At 37.0% G+C, this 19,628-nt stretch overlaps 5 protein-coding genes and 1 non-coding gene across 9 annotated transcripts; 4 read left to right on the top strand and 2 right to left on the bottom strand.

Annotated features, from left to right (window-relative positions):
- On the top strand, window positions 225-8,974 carry LOC109345674 (RNA-binding protein 12-like). 4 transcript variants are annotated; one of them, XM_019584814.1, is made up of 2 exons: window positions 225-456; window positions 496-938. In XM_019584814.1, the coding sequence occupies exons 1-2, from the start codon at window positions 300-302 to the stop codon at window positions 693-695; spliced, it is 357 nt and encodes a 118-aa protein (XP_019440359.1). In that variant the 5' UTR covers window positions 225-299; the 3' UTR covers window positions 696-938. The 4 variants fall into 4 exon arrangements, with proteins under 4 accessions (XP_019440359.1, XP_019440358.1, XP_019440360.1 ...); XM_019584815.1 differs by adding an exon at window positions 8,779-8,974 and having other exon boundaries at window positions 226-613; XM_019584816.1 differs by having other exon boundaries at window positions 226-545; window positions 654-938.
- Window positions 5,460-6,094, top strand: LOC109345675 (proline-rich receptor-like protein kinase PERK2). Its single transcript, XM_019584817.1, has one exon. The coding sequence runs from the start codon at window positions 5,511-5,513 to the stop codon at window positions 5,826-5,828; it is 318 nt and encodes a 105-aa protein (XP_019440362.1). The 5' UTR covers window positions 5,460-5,510; the 3' UTR covers window positions 5,829-6,094.
- TRNAH-GUG lies at window positions 6,535-6,606 on the bottom strand. Its single transcript has one exon. It is a non-coding gene; the product is annotated as a tRNA-His (tRNA).
- Window positions 7,571-9,568, top strand: LOC109345666 (H/ACA ribonucleoprotein complex subunit 4-like). The gene has a single exon (XM_019584803.1). The coding sequence runs from the start codon at window positions 7,593-7,595 to the stop codon at window positions 9,348-9,350; it is 1,758 nt and encodes a 585-aa protein (XP_019440348.1). The 5' UTR covers window positions 7,571-7,592; the 3' UTR covers window positions 9,351-9,568.
- LOC109345667 (dicarboxylate transporter 2.1, chloroplastic-like) lies at window positions 10,615-14,292 on the top strand. Its single transcript, XM_019584804.1, has 4 exons — window positions 10,615-11,603; window positions 12,838-13,151; window positions 13,406-13,854; window positions 13,983-14,292. The coding sequence occupies exons 1-4, from the start codon at window positions 10,809-10,811 to the stop codon at window positions 14,096-14,098; spliced, it is 1,674 nt and encodes a 557-aa protein (XP_019440349.1). The 5' UTR covers window positions 10,615-10,808; the 3' UTR covers window positions 14,099-14,292.
- LOC109345663 (splicing factor 3B subunit 1-like) lies at window positions 15,104-19,613 on the bottom strand. Its single transcript, XM_019584797.1, has 2 exons — window positions 15,688-19,613; window positions 15,104-15,487 (listed from the first exon to the last, which is right to left on the bottom strand). Exon 1 carries the CDS (start codon window positions 19,516-19,518, stop codon window positions 15,739-15,741), a length of 3,780 nt encoding a protein of 1,259 aa, XP_019440342.1. The 5' UTR covers window positions 19,519-19,613; the 3' UTR covers window positions 15,104-15,487; window positions 15,688-15,738.

Below are 19,628 nucleotides of genomic sequence, written 5' to 3' on the forward strand. Positions count from 1 at the left end.
TCTTTCGCATATAAAAAACTGTATCCGATATTTGAACTCATGATCTCCAATTTAAAAGGAAAACAACATTACCTTTTCGCCTAGACTCACCCTCAATCTTTTTATATTATATTTATGTTTATGCAAGAAATTGAAGTAAATATAGTTGGAGTGTTGTAACAATTACTTATCCTCAATACCTCTCCATGAGTCACACGATTCACTAGCTACCTTGTCTATATAAAGGACTCACATAACATCTCAAAATAAAGCAAAACCATTTGCATAAACTAGTCCTTAGTTCAGAATCTCTTGTGATCATGGCTTCTTTCAGTTTCTCACCATTCATTATAGCTCTTCTGCTTCTAACATTTTCATCAATGAAAGCAGAGGCACGTCACTTACTACAATCACTGCCAGTGCCACTGCCATCACTTCCAGTACCAGTTCCATCACTTCCAGTGCCAGTTCCATCACTTCCATTTCCATTTCCAGTGCCAGTATCAGTGCCAAGACTGCCTTTGGTTCCAATTCCACCACTTCCTAATGTTCCAATTCCACCACTTCCTAATGTTCCAGTACCTGGTGTACCAATCCCTCAAGTTCCACAGGTTAGTGAGGTTGAGTTGCCACAGTTACCACAAGTTCCTAAGGTTGTGCCTGCAATACCAAAGATACCTTCAGTAGTTCCAGTTCCTGAGTTACCTATTCCTTAAACTACTATATATATATATATATATATATACTTTGGTCTAGTAACTTGTTATGTTTGATTATTGTATTGTTTATATTTTGTTGTTGCTATCTCAGGGTTGCTCTATTAAATTATGTTATCTTCAGTTTTTATGATGTTCATTGTGATATGTAATGTATTAGAGTTTCATTCTTGCAGTTCAATGTAATCTTCAATTTCTGTATATTGTGATCATGGATGCAAAATTTCTTCCAGTATAGTCAAATTCAGTGTGTGTACAAGTAGTGATGTTACAACAGAGTGAGACAAATGATCTAAGACACATATGAGTAGAACAACGTCGTCATAATGTTCTATCATATTTATTAGCGCATTGATCTTATACAACATGATACATTATAAAGAAATATAAAAACATCGATAACATAATACTTAAATCATAAAATAAATAAAAAAAATCATAACTTTCTAACTTCTAACATTTTTACAAAACTCTGAAGTATCTCATTTAAATAAAATTAGCTAATAGTTTGTTTATGTAATAACAAACCAAACATCTTAACAGCAAAATTTGTAAAATGAGTAAGGTTGAATTCACCCTTGATCTGATAAAGTGTATAAAGATCTGAACTCATCACAATGATAAAAGATAAATTCACTCTTACTTGTTCATTTTATAAACAATTTCACTTCAGAGAAGTTAGTTTGATTCTTGAATGAAATAGGATACTAAGTCACATGTAGATAATATTGTATTGGATATGTATCTAGATGAATGGAAACCATTTTAGAGTACTTAGGATATGTAATAGTTATAGACTTGTAGGATTCATTCATTATCTATAAGCCATGCAGGAATTATCTAGTATACACAGCTTGTACTGCTCTAGTGGTCTACACTCTTTCAACCTAAAGATCAATTTTCAATAACCTTTCTATATCCGTGACTTATACGTATTTGATACTGATACTCTCTGATACTTCATCGATACTTATATATAGTATATCAATTTATAAATATGATACTTTCTGGATATTCTCTAATACTCTTAAAATGTTTTCCAGATACTCTTAAAATGTTTTTTCAATACAATAGCCACCCAAAATACTGTTCAATAACATTTTAAAAGGGGAAAATGATATGGGGATTAATTAAGTTGAAGAGAGAAATATAATATGCAATTTTATAAGTAGACTTGTAGCAAGAGAAACAAAACAAAACACACGAATTGCATAGAGAATTAATAGGAAACGCATATATATAATGTTGATCATGGACTAAATGAGATTGATCATCTTATGATAATATAAATTTTATTTTGTATTTAGTAATGTCTACAAAATATGTTCCTTATTTGGAAATTCATAACAATTATATGTTTATTATGTTTTATGAATTTTATGTAGATATTTTATATATGTACCCAAATGTATTGCATCTTACATTTTCAAAAAAAATGTGTATCAATATATCATATATATATATCGTATCCGATATTCGTATATGTAGTTCTTATAGCGATTTCTAGTCTGCATTTTCAATTAAAACGTTCTTGTAATTACAGGCTCTCTCCTAGAACTATGTTATTTGTGATTTCATTGTCATTTCAGCCAAAAGCACAAGCTTTACTAATACAGGTTAATTTTGCATCTCTCAAGTTGTATAGGTTGAATATGATATACTAAGAATATTTCATTTTATCTTGAAATTGTTAACCATAATGATTGAAATCAAATAAGATGATTTAGTATGGTAGATTGTACACTGTACTAATAGTATAATCAATATATAGTGGTGAACACATTAACAGATTTTTTCATGAAATACATAATTTTAGCAAGTGATATATAATTCACACAAAATATATATGATATATCTGTGTATAGCAGAGAAGAAGTTGATAGGCTAATAAACATGTGGTTCCACCTTAGTTTAATTTTTTTTATCATGATAACTTCAACATCAAAAGCCACATATTTTGTAGATTGAACTTGTCCATAAAGGGACAAATTTTCCTTAGCTTGTTCACGTGGTTTGTTATATGCCAGCCTCATTCTGTGCATGGATCTTCAAACATGACAAAAATCTTAATTTCAACTTCTACTGTACCAAAAGAAAACAAGTGTCAACAACTTCATACCTCAAGTGGTACCCTCACACAATTATAAGGTTGTTGTAATGTGATCGACAAAATCGTATGTTCTTAACGGTGTTTTATTTCCTGTCTCGGACTATAATAACATATTGTCACATGAATAAAAGAAACATTTTAAAAATAAAATGTAACAAAAACTAACATTCTGATTGGTTCGGGATATGGAATGAGAATCAGAATACGGAATGAGATATCGTTCGAGTAATCTATGTTCTTTGAAATGATGTTTATGTTAGAGGGTCATCCAATAATTGTTCACCAAGTGACGTTTCTCTCTCCTCACCCCATGTGCATACACCTCAACTAGTTAAGAGTTAGAACTTGTGTATTTCAATAATGTTGTTTTGTCCATGGCTCATATATCATCTAGGCATTGTTTTGGATAAATTTTTTTTGAGAGAAAAAAAAGAAATAGAAATAATGAACCTTTAATTTATTTTTTTATAAAGGAATTTATACAAATTTGGGAATACAAATAATATTGTTGTTTGTGTATATAGCTGAGAATGAGGGTTGAATACTATGACCTTACCAAGCAACAGAACTTAAGTAGAGATTACATATTATTTATGTTGTTTCAACATCAAGTCCAAATCATGCATTGATTTTTTGTAAATTGGAGAATCTAATAAAGAGTAATGATATCATGTTATAAAAGTCTTCTACATATCATTCATAATTAATACATAAAATATCACTTTCACAAATAATATCATTTTTCATCAATATGAGACTACCCGTAAAGTAAGGTTGGTTGGTCTATATGGATTGACTCATTATGTCATGAATTTAATGTTATTATTTACGTGAATGATTTCTATTATATGTGTTTTCAGTAGTATGAAATTTGTAAGATTCAACCAACCTAAGAGACTTTCCATGCAAACCCTCTGTCACAACTCTCTCTTCTAAAACCTTAATGCATTAGTTTCATGAGCATTTTCTACTTATAAAGTCTTTCACTTCTTCACGCATATCCAATGTGGGACTTCACACTCAACATTCCCTCTTTCACAATTCCAACCACTGAATCAAGCTACTCATCTCTGCTTCATTATGTTTCTTCCAGCTATATACTACACATGCATGAAGATCATTACTTCTTGTACTGTGAGTCGTGGTTAAAGAAAAATATTTTATAATAAATAAATATTGTTATCTACTTGTCGATGTTCTCGGCTCAAACATAATTGCGTCCAGTGCAAAGATAACTGTGGGAAACAAATAAAACTCAACCATGATTTAGTCTAGGATATTTACTATATAGTCTCATGACAAAAATTGATGATCAAATAATAACCAACAATAACATAAACATAAACCTAACATGACTCTAACACCAAAGTTTAAACAACATTTTAATTTATAATTTTAAATTTTGAATAAATATTTTTTTATGTGTTATTATCTTCAACAAATGAACCTACAATAAAATATAAAATATAGTAAAATAATTAATTATACTACAAATAATCTAAATAAGAAAAATAAAAAATATTTAATTCAAGATATTTTTAATAAAATGACCTTATTATCTTAGGCCCTGAGCTATTGTACTTATTACACCTCTCCAAGGTTTTGAAGCATTAAATATTTTGTGTTATTTTCTTAGTTGTTAATATGTTAGTATTTTGTTGTGGGTGAGATTCTATCCTCAACCTCTTATACCCTACCATCAAACTACTCTTATAACTCCCATTTTTGTTGATAGTGGAACTCGACTTCCTGCACTCCATTCTTTACGACCTCCCTCTTCACCATCAGATCACATTAGTTGAATATTGGATTAAAAATGAAAAATAAAACAAGTTGAGTGATATGAAACATCTGTGCCATAGAGTAGTAGACTTATTTCAAACTTCCATCATTATAAAAACGGTTTAATGATTTAATCAAGTAAACAATAGGATTTGTTAATTTCAATTGAATTGGTCTAACTTTACTGATTTGATTTTAAATCATTATGTTGAAAACTAGTGTAAAAAGATAATAAACGAATCAAGTGTAATTCAAATGATATTTGTAGCCTTACCAAAAGTAGTGGTAGGAGAGGCTTAATTCTCATCTAAAAAATTGGACAAAGCCACTCCCTCTTATTTAAAAAGATTCTAGTTAGTTATTATTTAGTCCTTATGGTTGATGATGAATAGAGTTATTTTTAAAACTTTACATTTAATTTAGACGAGGTAATGAATTTAATCTCACGTCACTCTTGAAATTTTGTTAATGTTCACTTTCCTAGTTTTTGTTTCTCTTTTATGGAGTAGGTTTTACACCCTTATTGTTTTCTTCTTTGTTGTAACGTTTAACTGTCTATATGATAAGAGTATCACTTATTCTCCTAATCAATTTTATTTTTATTATTGAATTTCTTTCCCCAATAAAAAAAATTAACATATACAAGACATGAATTGGCCTCATACATAAGAATATTTTGTTTTCTTTGTGAATGATTAGGTTTTATAACTTATATATACTCTTATAGTAGCTAACCAACTTATCTATCCAACATAATAAAATACTTTTACTCAAAAACAAGAAGGTGACCTAACAAAAGAACTACTAAATCTTTTTTGATTCCTCCAAGTCTCTATAGCTCTATATAAAGACCAACCAATATCTTTAACTCTTCACACAATCAATCTCAAACCAAATTCTTCATTATCACAACTCATTTAGCCATGGCCTCAAGGAACTTGTTCATCACATCATTCCTCCTTGTTCTGATCTCCTCAAGCATGAGTTTCAGCCTAGCATCTCGCCATATATTGCAAACAACAACTTCACCAAATTTTCCAACCATTCCCACTTTGCCTAACCCAACAACATTGCCACCTTTGCCTCAGGGACTAGTCAATGTTCCTCCACTTCCTAGCATTAACATTCCAACACTTCCACCATTGCCTGCAGCAATTTCATTTCCTAACATTCCCTCTATCCCAACCACTATTCCCTCCATCCCATTCTTCTCCCCACCACCTTCAACCTCCACCCCTTGAAAATCTTTCAGCCAAGTTGCATGGCGTGATCAATACTCAATAGAATGAATGCATACGTTATTAGATATGGCTTGTTTCTTTCATGTATGTCAGAGAGTTGTGAGAGTTGTGAGAGCTTATCATTTTATCTTTCTTGTTTGGTGTGGTATACAGTGTAATATTTTCTTCCATTTCACGAGTTTCTTACTATTTCTTGTACTTTATCTTATGCTACAGATTGTGAGTGATTACACATTTATAAAGTTATGATGTTTTCTACTTTTAAACTCTTCTAACATCCTAGCTAGTTAGAACTCTAATTATGTTTAGCTCAAATGCTACTCTACCACAAAATGAGTAAGAGAAGTTCCCTTAGAAAAAGTTGCAAAGCAATATGCTTAACATATATTAGTATAGATATGCTCCATAGCAGATACATACATGTAGCATAATCTAGGATGCATTGCATGTACATGTGATAAAATAAAACTTTAGATACAATACAAGTATACAACCCTTCTAATCAAGCTTTCTTTGTTTTGGTATCATTTGTATGTAACAAGTCTAAAACTCAAGTGTCACCAATATTAAACAGATCAATCCATAAAACTGAATCCATCATACTTGGGTCTTGACTCTTGAGGATACATGAAGTTATATGCTATTATTACCAATGCAAAAATGAATACAAATAAATGATATAACAGTAACAGGTTCAAAAACGAAGTGTGGCTGCTGGGATTCGAGCCCAGGTCTCCACGGCCACAACGTGGAATTCTTACCACTAAACTACAGCCACTTCTTGTTCATTAACGTCAACTTCTAATAATTATCCTTAGTATAATAAAATTAATTGTGATTATTATCATATAATATTAATAATTTATTTGTTTATCAACCAAATGAGACTAGCTAAAATAAAACCAAAGGCATTATTGTTTGTTAAGCTAGAGATTTATTTTTTCCCCAAGACACTTGCAATTTTGCAGACATAGGCGGTGATAGATTCTTAAATGGTGAACATAAAGTTGTAAATAGATAAAGATTTTTATGTCTAAAACATGTCTTAAAGTCTGTCCTAAATCAATCATAATATATCACATCAGTTAAAAAATTGAACATGTAACACTATGGACTTGAATTCACATTACTACCCCCTCTACTTGGACTTGAACTCTCAGTTTGCCTGCTATTAAATCAACAGCAATTCCATAACAAAACTTGGCTGCAACTTGAAAAGCCTCAGGCCCTCCAGGGATATCATCTATAAGCATCTTATTCAATTCAGGGTCTCTTGATTCATTTATGATCCTATTCAGCTTTCCACTTCTAGATAGCAAGGTATACTTTCACAAGAAAGGAGTGAGTGAAATTCACAAAATTCAATAGTACAAGTAAGTGGTATGGTACTATAGTATCTGATCTCTTCATATAAAACAGTGGTAACATACCTACATGAATACAAAGAAAAAAGACTAGATTTTTAAGCAGCTTGTTATTCAACCTTCTGAAATGGGTAAAATCAATATTGATGTGTTGAATGATTAATCTAAGTATTCTGTTTCTACTAGCTCATGTTTTTTATACACATTTTTGTGTCTGTCACTATTCATTATGACCTGACTATTGACCAGAATCTACTACATTGGTCTGTTTGTTCAGCAAAGGTTTTTGGGCCTCCAATAATGGGTTTGGATATACATAGGAGTACGGTTTGAACCTAAAATAATGAAACGGTGCAGTTTAAATAATTGTAATAATTTGGAAAACCTAAAACCCTAAACCATGTCTCCTACAGTGAGAGACAGCGAGAAGAAGAAGAAGAATAATAATAATGAAGAAGATTTCATTATCAAACCCGAAACCCTAACTCCTTCAATCGACACATCAAATTGGCCAATCCTGTTAAAGAATTACGATCGTCTCAACGTGAGAACCGGTCACTACACTCCTCTCTCTTCCGGTTACTCCCCTCTGAAACGCCCTTTACCGGAATATCTGAAATACGGTGTTCTCAACCTTGACAAACCCGCAAACCCTTCCTCCCACGAGGTTGTCGCTTGGATCAAGCGCATCCTCCGCGTTGAAAAGACCGGCCACAGCGGTACCCTGGACCCTAAAGTCACCGGAAATTTAATCGTCTGTATCGATCGGGCGACGCGCCTTGTTAAGTCGCAGCAGGGGGCTGGGAAGGAGTATGTTTGCATTGCAAGGCTCCATTCTGGTGTCCCTGATGTGTCTAAGGTTGCTCGGGCACTTGAGACTCTTACCGGAGCTGTTTTTCAGCGTCCGCCGCTTATCTCCGCTGTTAAGAGACAGCTTAGGATAAGGACTGTTTATGAGAGTAAGCTTCTTGAGTATGATGCTGATAAGCATTTGGTTGTGTTTTGGATTTCGTGTGAGGCTGGTACTTATGTTAGGACAATGTGTGTTCATTTGGGTTTGATTCTTGGTGTGGGTGCTCATATGCAGGAACTTAGGAGGGTTAGGAGTGGGATTATGGGTGAGAAGGATAATATGGTTACAATGCATGATGTTATTGATGCTCAATGGGTTTATGATAATTATAGGGACGAGACTTATCTTCGGAGGGTTGTTATGCCGCTCGAGGTTTTGTTGACTAGCTATAAGAGATTGGTTGTTAAGGATTCTGCTGTTAATGCTATTTGTTATGGTGCCAAGCTCATGATTCCCGGGTTGCTTAGGTTTGAGAATGATGTCGAGGTTGGGGAGGAGGTTGTGCTTATGACTACTAAAGGTGAGGCTATTGCCCTTGGGGTTGCTGAGATGACTACTGCTGTTATGGCCACTTGTGATCATGGGGTCGTTGCTAAGATTAAGAGGGTTGTCATGGATAGGGATACTTATCCGAGGAAATGGGGTTTGGGACCGAAGGCTTCCATGAAGAAGAAGCTGATTGCTGAAGGGAAGCTTGATAAGCGTGGGAAGCCGACTGCTGATACTCCACAAGAGTGGCTAAGGAATGTTGTTTTGCCGACTGGTGGGGATAGTGTGGTTGCTAGCTTGGCTGCTGCTCCTGAAGGCGAGGCTGTGGGAGGAGAGAAGGAAAAGGTTAAGAAGGATGAAGATGGGGAAGGGCGTAAGAGAAAGAAAGATGAAAGCGGTGATGGGCTTGCTTCCCCTCCTGCTTCTAAGAAGAAGGTGAAGGTGGATCAAGATGAAGAGGCTGAAGTAGAGAAGTCAGAGAAGAAGAAAAAGAAGAAGAAAGATAAAGAGAATGGGGAAGCTGAAGCTTCAGACGAGGAGAAAAGTGTAAAAGAGAAGAAAAAGAAGCACAGGGAAAAGGTTGAAGATGGTTCTCCAGATTTAGACAAGTCTGAGAAGAAAAAGAAGAAGAAGGAGGAAAAGGTTGAAGATGGTTTGCCAGATGTAGACAAGTCTGAGAAGAAAAAGAAGAAGAAAAAAGACAAAGATAGTGAAGATAATGCCGCTGAAATTACGAATGAAAAGGATGATGGGAGTACTGATCGGAGTGAAAAGAAGCATAAGAAAAAGAAAAACAAAGGAGCTGATGAAGAGTAGAGGAAGGCATACTTGTAGGGGTTGGTTAATCGGACTCGTTCCTGTAATGCCTGTTTATTTATCATTCCTATTTTCTCCCTGTTTTGTTTAGGATGTTTTTAGTTCAAAATGTTGGTAATTTTATGATGCTTTTCCCAACAATATTCTGCTTTTACAACATGTAGTATGCAAATTTTATATGGGTTTGGATGAGGATCCAAAGTTTTAAATTTTATAAATTTGATTGCGTAACTTTTTACACATGTCTACAATGAGGATTTTTCTCCTACAATTTTAAGCTAACTTTGCCCTGTTGTCAATTGGCAGTTTTGATGAGCATTTCCTGTTGATTCACACACATGATATGATCAATGTTTGAGTACTGATAATCAGTAAATAAATAAGAAGCGTATAAGTCATAACTGTGTCCTTTGGTGACTTGTTGCCCAAAGGTGATATTATTGAAGCATGTGAAGTTATTGCAGGAAAGGTCTAATAAAGTGAGTTCTTTTAGCTCACATCTGTCTAGAAAGTTGATTGTGTAACAGATACCAATTTGCTGTCATAGATTTCATGGTATAGTCAAGACCCAATGAAAGTTGAGTGAAACTTCTTTTCTACTCTCCACCAAAACAACACAAGCCTTGGTTGCATCAAGTACAATGGCAAATGAAGCAGCTTCAAGGGTGTAATTATTCATCTAATCCTAAGCAAGAACATGTACCTTAACTCCTGGAGTATTGATACAAGGCTCATTTGGTGGTTGAAAAGGATGATAACTTTTAGGCTTGAATCTCATGTCTCTTCCATTTGTTAGTGGACTCCTTAAAATAAAATAAGTATTAGTCAATTAGTTAAATAAGCTTAATATATTCTTCATTGAATCAATATTAATCTATTTATTTTTGAAGTCACAATCATGAACGACCTGAATACTAGTAAACAAACATAGCAGTATATATTATACATTTGATCAACACGGCTTCTTTTTTTTACATTTTTTTTCGTTTTAAGTAAAATCAAAATGATAGAAACATGATCTCATCAAGAAAATTGTCTCTTTTCCATTTTCCATCTTGATAAATCGAGGACAATAAAGGAAAAAAATAAAGTATACTTTCATAAGATGGTGTAAAATTGCAGAAAAATGACATGTAGGACTATCTTATCACCTGCCACATGATGAGATGAGAGTCACATAATGTGCCAATAATGTGGTTTGAAATAAAAACCGCAAACCAAACAGAAAAAGAACAAATAAGAATACCTTAAAATAAAGGGAAAAGAAAAGAAACAACAAAAGTGATATGAAATGATTTCCCTCCTCATATCTTAGATTCTGACGCCATAATCTGTTACACACTTTCAAGTACCATTTCTCCAAACATAGAAACCAAACCCTCTCTCTCTCTCTCTCATTCTTAGTGCTTATATTCTCTTCATTCTCTGAAGACAGAGAATCAGCATCAACCATTTTCAATGGAGAGCTTTGCACTCCATTCTCTCTCCTCCTCACCTTCCTTCTCTCTCTCACTCCATCATTGTTCCCGCTCCATCATAATACCCAGATCCCATTTCTCTCTTCCATTGAACCCCACTTCTCTAAAACCATCCCAAACCTTCTCCTTTCCCTCTAAAGCTTCCAACTTTACCCTTTTCTCTAAACCCCATAACAACCCAATTCACGCAAACTCATCAAAATCTCCACCACCATCACCACCACCATCACCAATCGTCCAAGGTGCAAAGCCCATTCCTTTCATAATCTCAATCTCCATAGGCCTTATTCTCCGGTTCATAGTTCCAAAACCGGTTGAAGTGACAGCACAAGCATGGCAATTACTCTCAATTTTCCTCTCAACAATCGCAGGCCTTGTCCTAAGCCCATTGCCCGTGGGGGCGTGGGCTTTTTTGGGGCTCACAACATCTGTGGTTACAAAAACATTAACTTTTACAGCTGCTTTTAGTGCCTTCACCAACGAGGTGATTTGGTTGATTGTGATTTCGTTCTTCTTTGCTCGTGGATTTGTGAAGACTGGGTTGGGGGATAGGATTGCTACTTACTTTGTGAAATGGATGGGGAAAAGCACTCTTGGGTTGGCTTATGGTTTGACATTTAGTGAGGTTCTTATCGCGCCGGCGATGCCTAGCACAACTGCGAGAGCTGGTGGTGTTTTTTTGCCTATTATTAAGTCACTCTCACTCTCTGCAGGGAGTGAACCTGGACCTACTTCTAAGAGGCTTGGGGCATATCTTATTCAGAACCAATTTCAGGTTTGTTTGTTTTTCCTTTGTTGCCTTACCACCATTGATTTATTTGGATCCTAGTATTATTATTACCAACAAATGTTATCATTCCATACTATGTTATACATACATGACCTGGTTCATGGATATAAATTGGTGGTTAATCGTATGTATTGCAACTACAGTATATACCTATTGAATAATCCATTAATCATCCGATACACAATTTATACATCATTAAAAGGTGCAGGAAATGGTGTAAAAATAGTAGGATGAGAAAATGGAGACTGTATTATGAATAATGTTTGGTGCGTATCACGTCGACTAGATTTAAGTTGCAGAAAGTGATATCTGTGTAGCATTACCCTGTTAGTACAAATTAGAGGAAGTGCAGACAGTGCAAAGTGTGATTATAGGTATGGTCTTGTCAGTATATTCTTCATGTATAATTAGAGGCCGTTTTGTTTTCAGCTCGGTTTCTTCCAGCCTTTACAATCCTGCAAACATGTTATAAACTTGTTTCTAGCCTATATTAACTACAAAGAAGTAATAAAGATCATATCATGGCTGAATTCCAACAAAAGTTTCACTTTTTTTTGTTGGCCTTAGATATTTTCTGAAAGCCTAATGAGAACCATTCACAGCTCATAAAATAGCCTAAAAGGTGAAATTTTATCATGTTGGGGAATTGACATAGGCAGCCTGGGTTGAAAAGAAACTTTGGTTTTCAACTGAGCGCAAGAAAATGGCATTATATAGCTGAATCTGTATGGTTACGTATTTTCTCTCGTGCGATCTGCAACCATTATTACTCTTCCTCTCACCATGTTTTACTGTGCCCCTTGGTCGTAAAGATCTATTGCCAAAATAGGAGATTCTGCAATAAATCATGATTCAGTTCTTTGTTGCTCTCTCTTTTTAAAGGAAACTGGACCTCAAGTCCTCAACTCTATTGTTATAAGAATTAGAAAGAAAAATGTGTAAAGAGAGGTATCTTAAACAGAGTTAAGGATGTTTGAGCAGGATAAATGTGTACATTGGTTATATTCTGTGAAGATCTATGAAAATGTGTTTCTTTAAAAGTTAGCACTTGGCACTATACATGGCTACTATAAGTACGTGCAGCTATATATGCGTGAATAATCACAATATATTCTGATGTTGTTGAAATCTCCTTTTACATATTTTGTTTTGTATTTGAAAATTGGTATCATGTGATAATGAAGTGACTTGTGCATTGCGTTTGTGACATGTGTGACAGTCTGCTGGTAACTCTAGTGCTCTTTTCCTAACTGCAGCAGCTCAAAACCTGCTGTGTATGAAATTAGCAGAGGAGCTTGGGGTGATAGTTTCGAACCCTTGGGTTACTTGGTTCAAGGCAGCTAGTTTGCCTGCGCTAGTTTGTCTTCTTGCTACGCCGTTGATTTTGTACAAGCTATATCCCCCTGAAATTAAAGACACACCAGAAGCGCCTGCCCTGGCTGCAAAGAAACTTGAAAGTATGGGCCCTGTCACACAAAATGAATGGATTATGGTTGCTACAATGCTTCTTGCAGTATCTTTATGGATTTTTGGGTATGTCATTGTCGCCTTAGTATTATATCTACATCTATGTATATGTATGAATGGGTGGACTACATGGTCCCACAGAGATGATAAAAATATAGTTTTGATATGCATAATCCATGTTTAAGCCATCCATTGCTTATCTTTCTCTTTTGTTAATGACTGTAGAGGAGTCCACTTATTATATCAGCAGATTCTTGTTTTTCTTACAATGCAACTTCTCCTAGTTGAATTGAATACTATTGATTTTTTTCATCCCGCAGAGATACTATCGGTATTGCCAGTGCTGTAGCTGCAATGATTGGGTTATCGATACTCCTTGTATTAGGAGTCCTTGACTGGAACGACTGCTTGCTTGAAAAATCAGCATGGGATACCTTGGCTTGGTTTGCCATTCTAGTAGGTATGGCGAGCCAGTTGACAAACCTCGGAATCGTAGGCTGGATGTCTGATTGTGTGGCACACACTCTCCGGTCATTCTCGTTGAGCTGGCCTGCTGCACTAGCTGTTCTTCAAGCTGCATATTTCTTCATCCACTATCTTTTTGCTAGTCAAACTGGACATGTGGGGGCTTTATACTCTGCATTTCTTGCTATGCATCGGGCAGCTGGAGTTCCTGGCGTTCTAGCAGCGCTTGCTTTAGGTTATAATACAAATCTTTTTGGTGCAATAACACATTACAGTAGTGGCCAATCAGCTGTATACTATGGAGGTTTGTCCTTGTCTACAATGTCAAACTATTTCTCTATTTGCTGTTTTCCTTTCCAGCTATTCATCACTTTAAGAAATGTTATTTTTTCACAAGATGACTGATATGATTTTGTTCTTATTTTTTGACAGCTGGTTATGTAGAGCTTCCTGACATATTCAAGTATGGGTTTCTTATGGCTGTTATTAATGCTATCATATGGGGAGGTGTTGGATCTGTTTGGTGGAAATTTTTGGGGCTTTATTGATTTTCATTTCCATGTAAATAAATAATGGTTAAAGAAAAGGTCCTTCATGTGAGGACAGTTCACAGTTGAGCTCATCAATTACACATTCACTTTTTCTGCTTTTGCCTTTATTTAGGTTTTCATTTTTAGTATTGCTACCCTTGCTTTAGTTTACATATAGTCATTAACATATTCATACAGATTTGGATGGGAAACCTAAATTAAATATTTGAAACTTTAAAATGATATTATCTTCTTTTATGGAGGTTTATAGCATATTTTGATAACATTATAGAACATGTGGTTTTCATTATTATGATCTACTGTGTTGTGTGGTTTGTTTTTAACACATTTATTTTCAATGGCCACAATTCTGTGTTTGGTATATTAAAATTGATCAATGGATTGAAAATAAAAAATATTAACTAAATTTTATTTATAAAAAACTTTTCCACTGTAATATGCAAATGGCAAATCTAAATTATAATCAAACTATTTCAATCTTATATTACTTGAGTCAAATTTACAATTAAAAACAGTCCTAAAACGGGAACTTATTCCAATTATTGAAAACTCGCCATGAACATTATAGTTGGTGAAGCACCATTTGAGACTTGAGAGGGACATGAGTTTGCAAAACTTGTTCCTTATTTTGAAGCAGTTCCTCAACAGGATCTTCAGTAATGGTACAATCAGTAGTAAAACTCTAAATGCCCCCATTCTCTTTGCCTGAAAATGTAACCATTACCAACCAATCACAAATGCTACCAGATATATTGGCAGAATATAGTTCAAAGAAGTAAATCCAAAATCATTAGACCCGAAACTTTTTTCCTGCAAGAAACGAGCTCTACTAAAAGTGGGCACACAAGCCAAATATCGTATTGGCTTTCAATGGTAACTCCTTACATAAGACACTTTATCAATCAGCTTCCTCTCAAAATACACAACTTTACTTTATTGAACAACACAAAAGGAAAAATGACAAAAGCTAATTGAATATCATTCTAAAATCAGAAACAATACCAGTAATGAACTCCATTACAAAAATAGAATCGGAATTCAACACCTAAAGAGGGAAAAGTGACAATCAAAGAATGAGGGTGAAAATTCATGAGCAACGTTCAACATCCTCAACAAAAAAATCATTGAAGAGAATCAGATAAGGAGAGCCAAACCTATAGGCAAAGAGTATGTGGCTGGAGGAGCTATGACTGAGAAAGGCTACCACTCTGTAATACCAGCAACAGCTGCTGAGAGAACAGACTGAACAAGTAGGAGCTTCAGAGCCATGAAGAACAACTCACATAAATTTCTCTGGTTTTGTGATGTAGTGCCAATCCCTCCAAATTAAGGGAACTGCCTGTCTTAATTCTCAACCAATAAGGGAATAAAAAGTCTCATTCCTTTCTGTCAAACCAAACGTGCTATTAGATATAATGACCATATCATACACAACAGCACAAAATAAACAAATAATAACTCAGACAAGAAGGAATCCCAGTCATGCACACGGAGCTATAGTATGGGTCATTTTTAACGAACATACAACGTAGCATTAAGAGATATGATAGTTTTAAGTGATAAGTTATTGCAAATATGGACATCACCAACAACTGTAAAATGTCTTAAAGACAGTTCCCAACAGCCTAAACAGCAATCTAAATGAACATCATCAACTCTGGTCTACTGTAGACATTGCTTTGCTCATCCTCCAGGGCAGGGTATGCAGCTACAAGAGCATCCTGAGCACCAATATACAGTGAGTTATAGATCTTCCAGTATACCTCCCTAACTTTTCGAGCCGGGTGGAACAGCCCTTGGAGACAGTAGTTAAGAACAACAGCAGCACCCAATGCAACCCTCATTCCTTCAATGGCTTCCATCACAGCATTTATCACATGAGGAGAAGTTTCAAATATGTTAGGCCAGACAAAGTTCAGCAAATGGACCAGCGCATCCTCACAACCCAAACCAGCCACTCCTAGTGCCATGTGCTTCACAGCAGAAGCCGCAGTCTGCCTATGAACCAAATCCCTGTCCATAAGAGCATCCTCAAGCAAGGGAGTCACTGCGTAGATGTAATCCTTTCCCATTTCACCAATGTACTCAAAGAGAAAAGAGAGAGACTTCAGGACACCATTTTGCACATTAAGCTCCGGCACACGGTACTCGTTCATCAAAGCTGGCAAAACTGTGAAGGGCGAACATGTTTCTGCCACTATTGCAATGGCTACTGTAGTGCAGACACGGTTCTGCCTCTCCTGCACTTTGAGATTATTCAGTAGAGTTGCTAACACATCCTGTGGTCCAATAGCTTTCGCAATATACCCGAAAGTGTTGACTGTGGCTCTACGAATCCCCTTCTTGTGTGCCTTAAGCATCTCAAGAAGCTCAAAACAGATTCTCATCCATTCTCTTGCTGGTACAAACTCAGCCCCGCGATCAGCAATTCTACCAACAAGGTCAATACAGTTCTCCTGGACTTTCTCATGCCTATTCTTCAAAATGGGTGTTAACCTGGGAAGCAAATCCTTAATAGGAGGAGTCATCTTTGTCATACCAATGACATTGACAATGGACTTGAGAGCTCCAAGAATTGAGCCCAAAACTTCAGGATACTCTTCTCCCAAATACTCGTATAAGACAACACCAAGGTGACCCATCAGTTGTTCCTCATGACACTGCTTCATGACAACAGCAATCCTTGAAATAAGGTCAGCTGCTTGCTGTCGCACCTTTGCACTCTTGTTATTTAACCGCCACTTGATAGTACCACAAATCTGAGGAAGATATGGTTTTACTCTTTGCCCAAGAGAGTTCACAACTGCTCCAAACCCATTAAGCATCACATTAGCATCATCACTCGTCTGCTCTTGGAAGGCATACAGAATACCATCAATCAGAAGCTCTTCCAACCGGGAATCTATATCAGAAGCTCCCAAGTTTGTGACCACCTTCTCAATAGTTTCCATAACCATACGCCTATAGGGTTCACTTTCATCTTTGAGATCCTCAACAATTCTCGCAACAATATCAGAAACACCAACTTTGTTTGCTATCTCCACAGTTGTCTCCACAAGCTGCTTATAGTTTCGGCGATCCAAAGCCATCCTCCTAACCCAGAAATTCTTGAAAAATTCAGGGAGGATATCACTCTTAATATAATCCGCTTCCACACCCTCGGTGCTCACACACTGCTTCACCACTTTAAGAACAATTTTCTTCATTTCTTCATCAGGTGACTGGAATTCACGAATCAGAATAATCATGACTTCCTTAGTATAGTAACTGGCATATAGGGCTTCCATCAGCGGAATGATGAAACCAATTGCCTTCAGAAACGCAGCCAAAACCTTCCCGCGATGTTGTCTGATACCCTTCCACAGTGGTTTCAAAACAGAATCAAAACTCTCAATACCATAAGGAGCAGCAGCCTCGGCAAGAGCAGCAAGAGACAGTGCAGTAATAGTTCTCACCTTCTGATTCTCATCGTTCAGACCATGCTCAATAATTTCCACAAGAGACCTCAAATGTGGCAAAACAGCACAACCGATTAAAATTGCAATTTGTTGCACAATCTTAATCCCAGTGTGCCGAGCCTGCCACGACTTCTTACTCTGACAAACAGCCTTCAAAAAGGGCAACAGTGCAGGAATACCAAGAGCAGATGCAACAACACTGAAAGCCCTAGCAGTAGTATTTCTCACATATTCATCAATGTTGTCTATATCAGGCCGCATAGCTGCAATCATGGTGGCCAACCCAGCAGCCTTACTCAGGTTAGATATAATTTCTCTCCCTTCAACACGGGCATAGTAATCTTCATCAATCAACAAGGGTTCAATAACAACAAGAATCTTATGGACATAAGGCCTAACCAACTCATCCAACTTATACAAAACCCTATCAATTACCTTAACCAAAAGATGCCTCTCTTGATCCTCCAAAGTAGGCTGCATAAGCAAAGGAAGAATCCTGTTAAACAATGGGCCAGCACCAAACTCGCGAGCCTTATCGGTGAGCTGTCTCAAAGCTGTTTTCCTCTGTGGTGGTGTCCCATTCTTCACCTTCAGCAAAAGTTTCATTATCTTCCTCTCTTTCTGCTCATCTGGCGACAACTCCTCCTCATCCTCCTCGTTCAACAATGCTCCAAAATACTGATAATCCTCGGGCTTCATAAACGGCAACCCACCAGGCACTTCCTTAGGAACATCAAACTGTTGCCCACGATTCTCCTCCGGAATCTGATACAGTGGCGTTCCTAAAGGAGTTGGGGTAGCGAGAAGCTTCCTCGCCGGGGTCCTAATCGGCACATACGATGCAGGAGGGTCCAAAACCTTATACCCTTCCTGTGGAAACATTGCATCAAGCTCCTCATCAGTCAAAGGCCTATTCCTCTCCTCAATATCCCTCTCCCACCTCAACAGATTATACTGCTCCGGCGTTATAGCACCGCGCAGCGCACCAGGTGTTGGTGTGGCCAATTCAACCCCTCCAACAGGTGTAACACCAGGTGTATAACCAGCAGCAGGTGTTGCACCTGGCAAAGGAGTTGCACTTCCCATTGTAGCAGGTGTCTCATCCCACCTTGACCTTTGCCTCTTCGGAGTCGGTGTAGCCATGCCCGGAAGCTTCGGTGTGGCATCCCAAGTCCCTGCAGGGGTTGCACCGGGAGTCGCACCACCAGCCGGAGTGGCATCAGAATCAACAATTCTCCCAGGTGTTGGAGTCTCATCCCAACGATTTCTCCTCCCTGGAGTCGCATCAATCACTCTCCCTGGCGTAGGAGTAGCATCCCACTTCCCTGGCGTGGCAGCATTATCCGGCATATCCCAATCCGATGCTTTCGCCTTTTTCGCAGCTCCTTCATTATCCTGAGACATGTCCCACCTATTCCTCCTCTTCTGAGCCTTATCCTTCTCCGGCGCAGATTTCTCCGCTTCCTCTTCCTCTTTCTTTTTCTTGGCAATAAGTTTCAGAGTTTCCTCTTTCTCCCTCTTCAACGCCTCCTCCCTCATAATATCAGCATAGGTCCTAACCGTCGGGTCCGGCGTCTTCTCACCGGCGGCAAATGCATCATGCCGTTCCGGTGATATAACCTGATTCAATCTTCTCCGTCGATATTCATCTTCACGATCATAAATCCTTGACGGCTTCCGAAACCCCATTTCAGCGTCAGCATCGGAGCCAGTGTTACCGGGCATCTCCTTCAATAGCGATTTGGGGGCGGTATAAGAGGCGAGTTTCCGAGCAACCTCGTTGTCCATAGCGTCAACATTGTCATCGTCTTCGTTAGCTGGAATTGAAGTGAGGTATGAATCTTTGTCGCTTCCACCGTAGAGATCTCTATCATATACTACTGATGTAGCGGTAAGTGATGCGAGTTCTTGTTCCATTCTCTTACGATCTTCCTGCGTCTTCGCGATTTCTGGATCCATCGTCGCTATCTCACTCAATTCGTAGCTATTCCTAAACCCTATCGTTTCTCTCTCTTTCTCTCTTGCTAAAATATTTGATTGTAATTGTGAAAGAACCGACTTTGGAATTA

The sequence above is a fragment of the Lupinus angustifolius genome, chromosome LG04 (assembly GCF_001865875.1).
Source record: "Lupinus angustifolius cultivar Tanjil chromosome LG04, LupAngTanjil_v1.0, whole genome shotgun sequence".
Lineage (NCBI taxonomy): Eukaryota > Viridiplantae > Streptophyta > Magnoliopsida > Fabales > Fabaceae > Lupinus > Lupinus angustifolius.

Excerpts from the sequence above, each read along its gene's own strand:
- LOC109345674 (XM_019584813.1), top strand. The coding sequence starts at position 300 with ATGGCTTCTTTCAGTTTCTCACCATTCATTATAGCTCTTCTGCTTCTA.
- LOC109345675 (XM_019584817.1), top strand. The coding sequence starts at position 5,511 with ATGGCCTCAAGGAACTTGTTCATCACATCATTCCTCCTTGTTCTGATC.
- LOC109345666 (XM_019584803.1), top strand. The coding sequence starts at position 7,593 with ATGTCTCCTACAGTGAGAGACAGCGAGAAGAAGAAGAAGAATAATAAT.
- LOC109345667 (XM_019584804.1), top strand. The coding sequence starts at position 10,809 with ATGGAGAGCTTTGCACTCCATTCTCTCTCCTCCTCACCTTCCTTCTCT. Across the intron at positions 13,152-13,405 it reads GTATCTTTATGGATTTTTGG|AGATACTATCGGTATTGCCA; the intron begins GTATGTCATTGT and ends TTCATCCCGCAG. Across the intron at positions 13,855-13,982 it reads ATCAGCTGTATACTATGGAG|CTGGTTATGTAGAGCTTCCT; the intron begins GTTTGTCCTTGT and ends ATTTTTTGACAG.
- LOC109345663 (XM_019584797.1), bottom strand. The coding sequence starts at position 19,518 with ATGGATCCAGAAATCGCGAAGACGCAGGAAGATCGTAAGAGAATGGAA.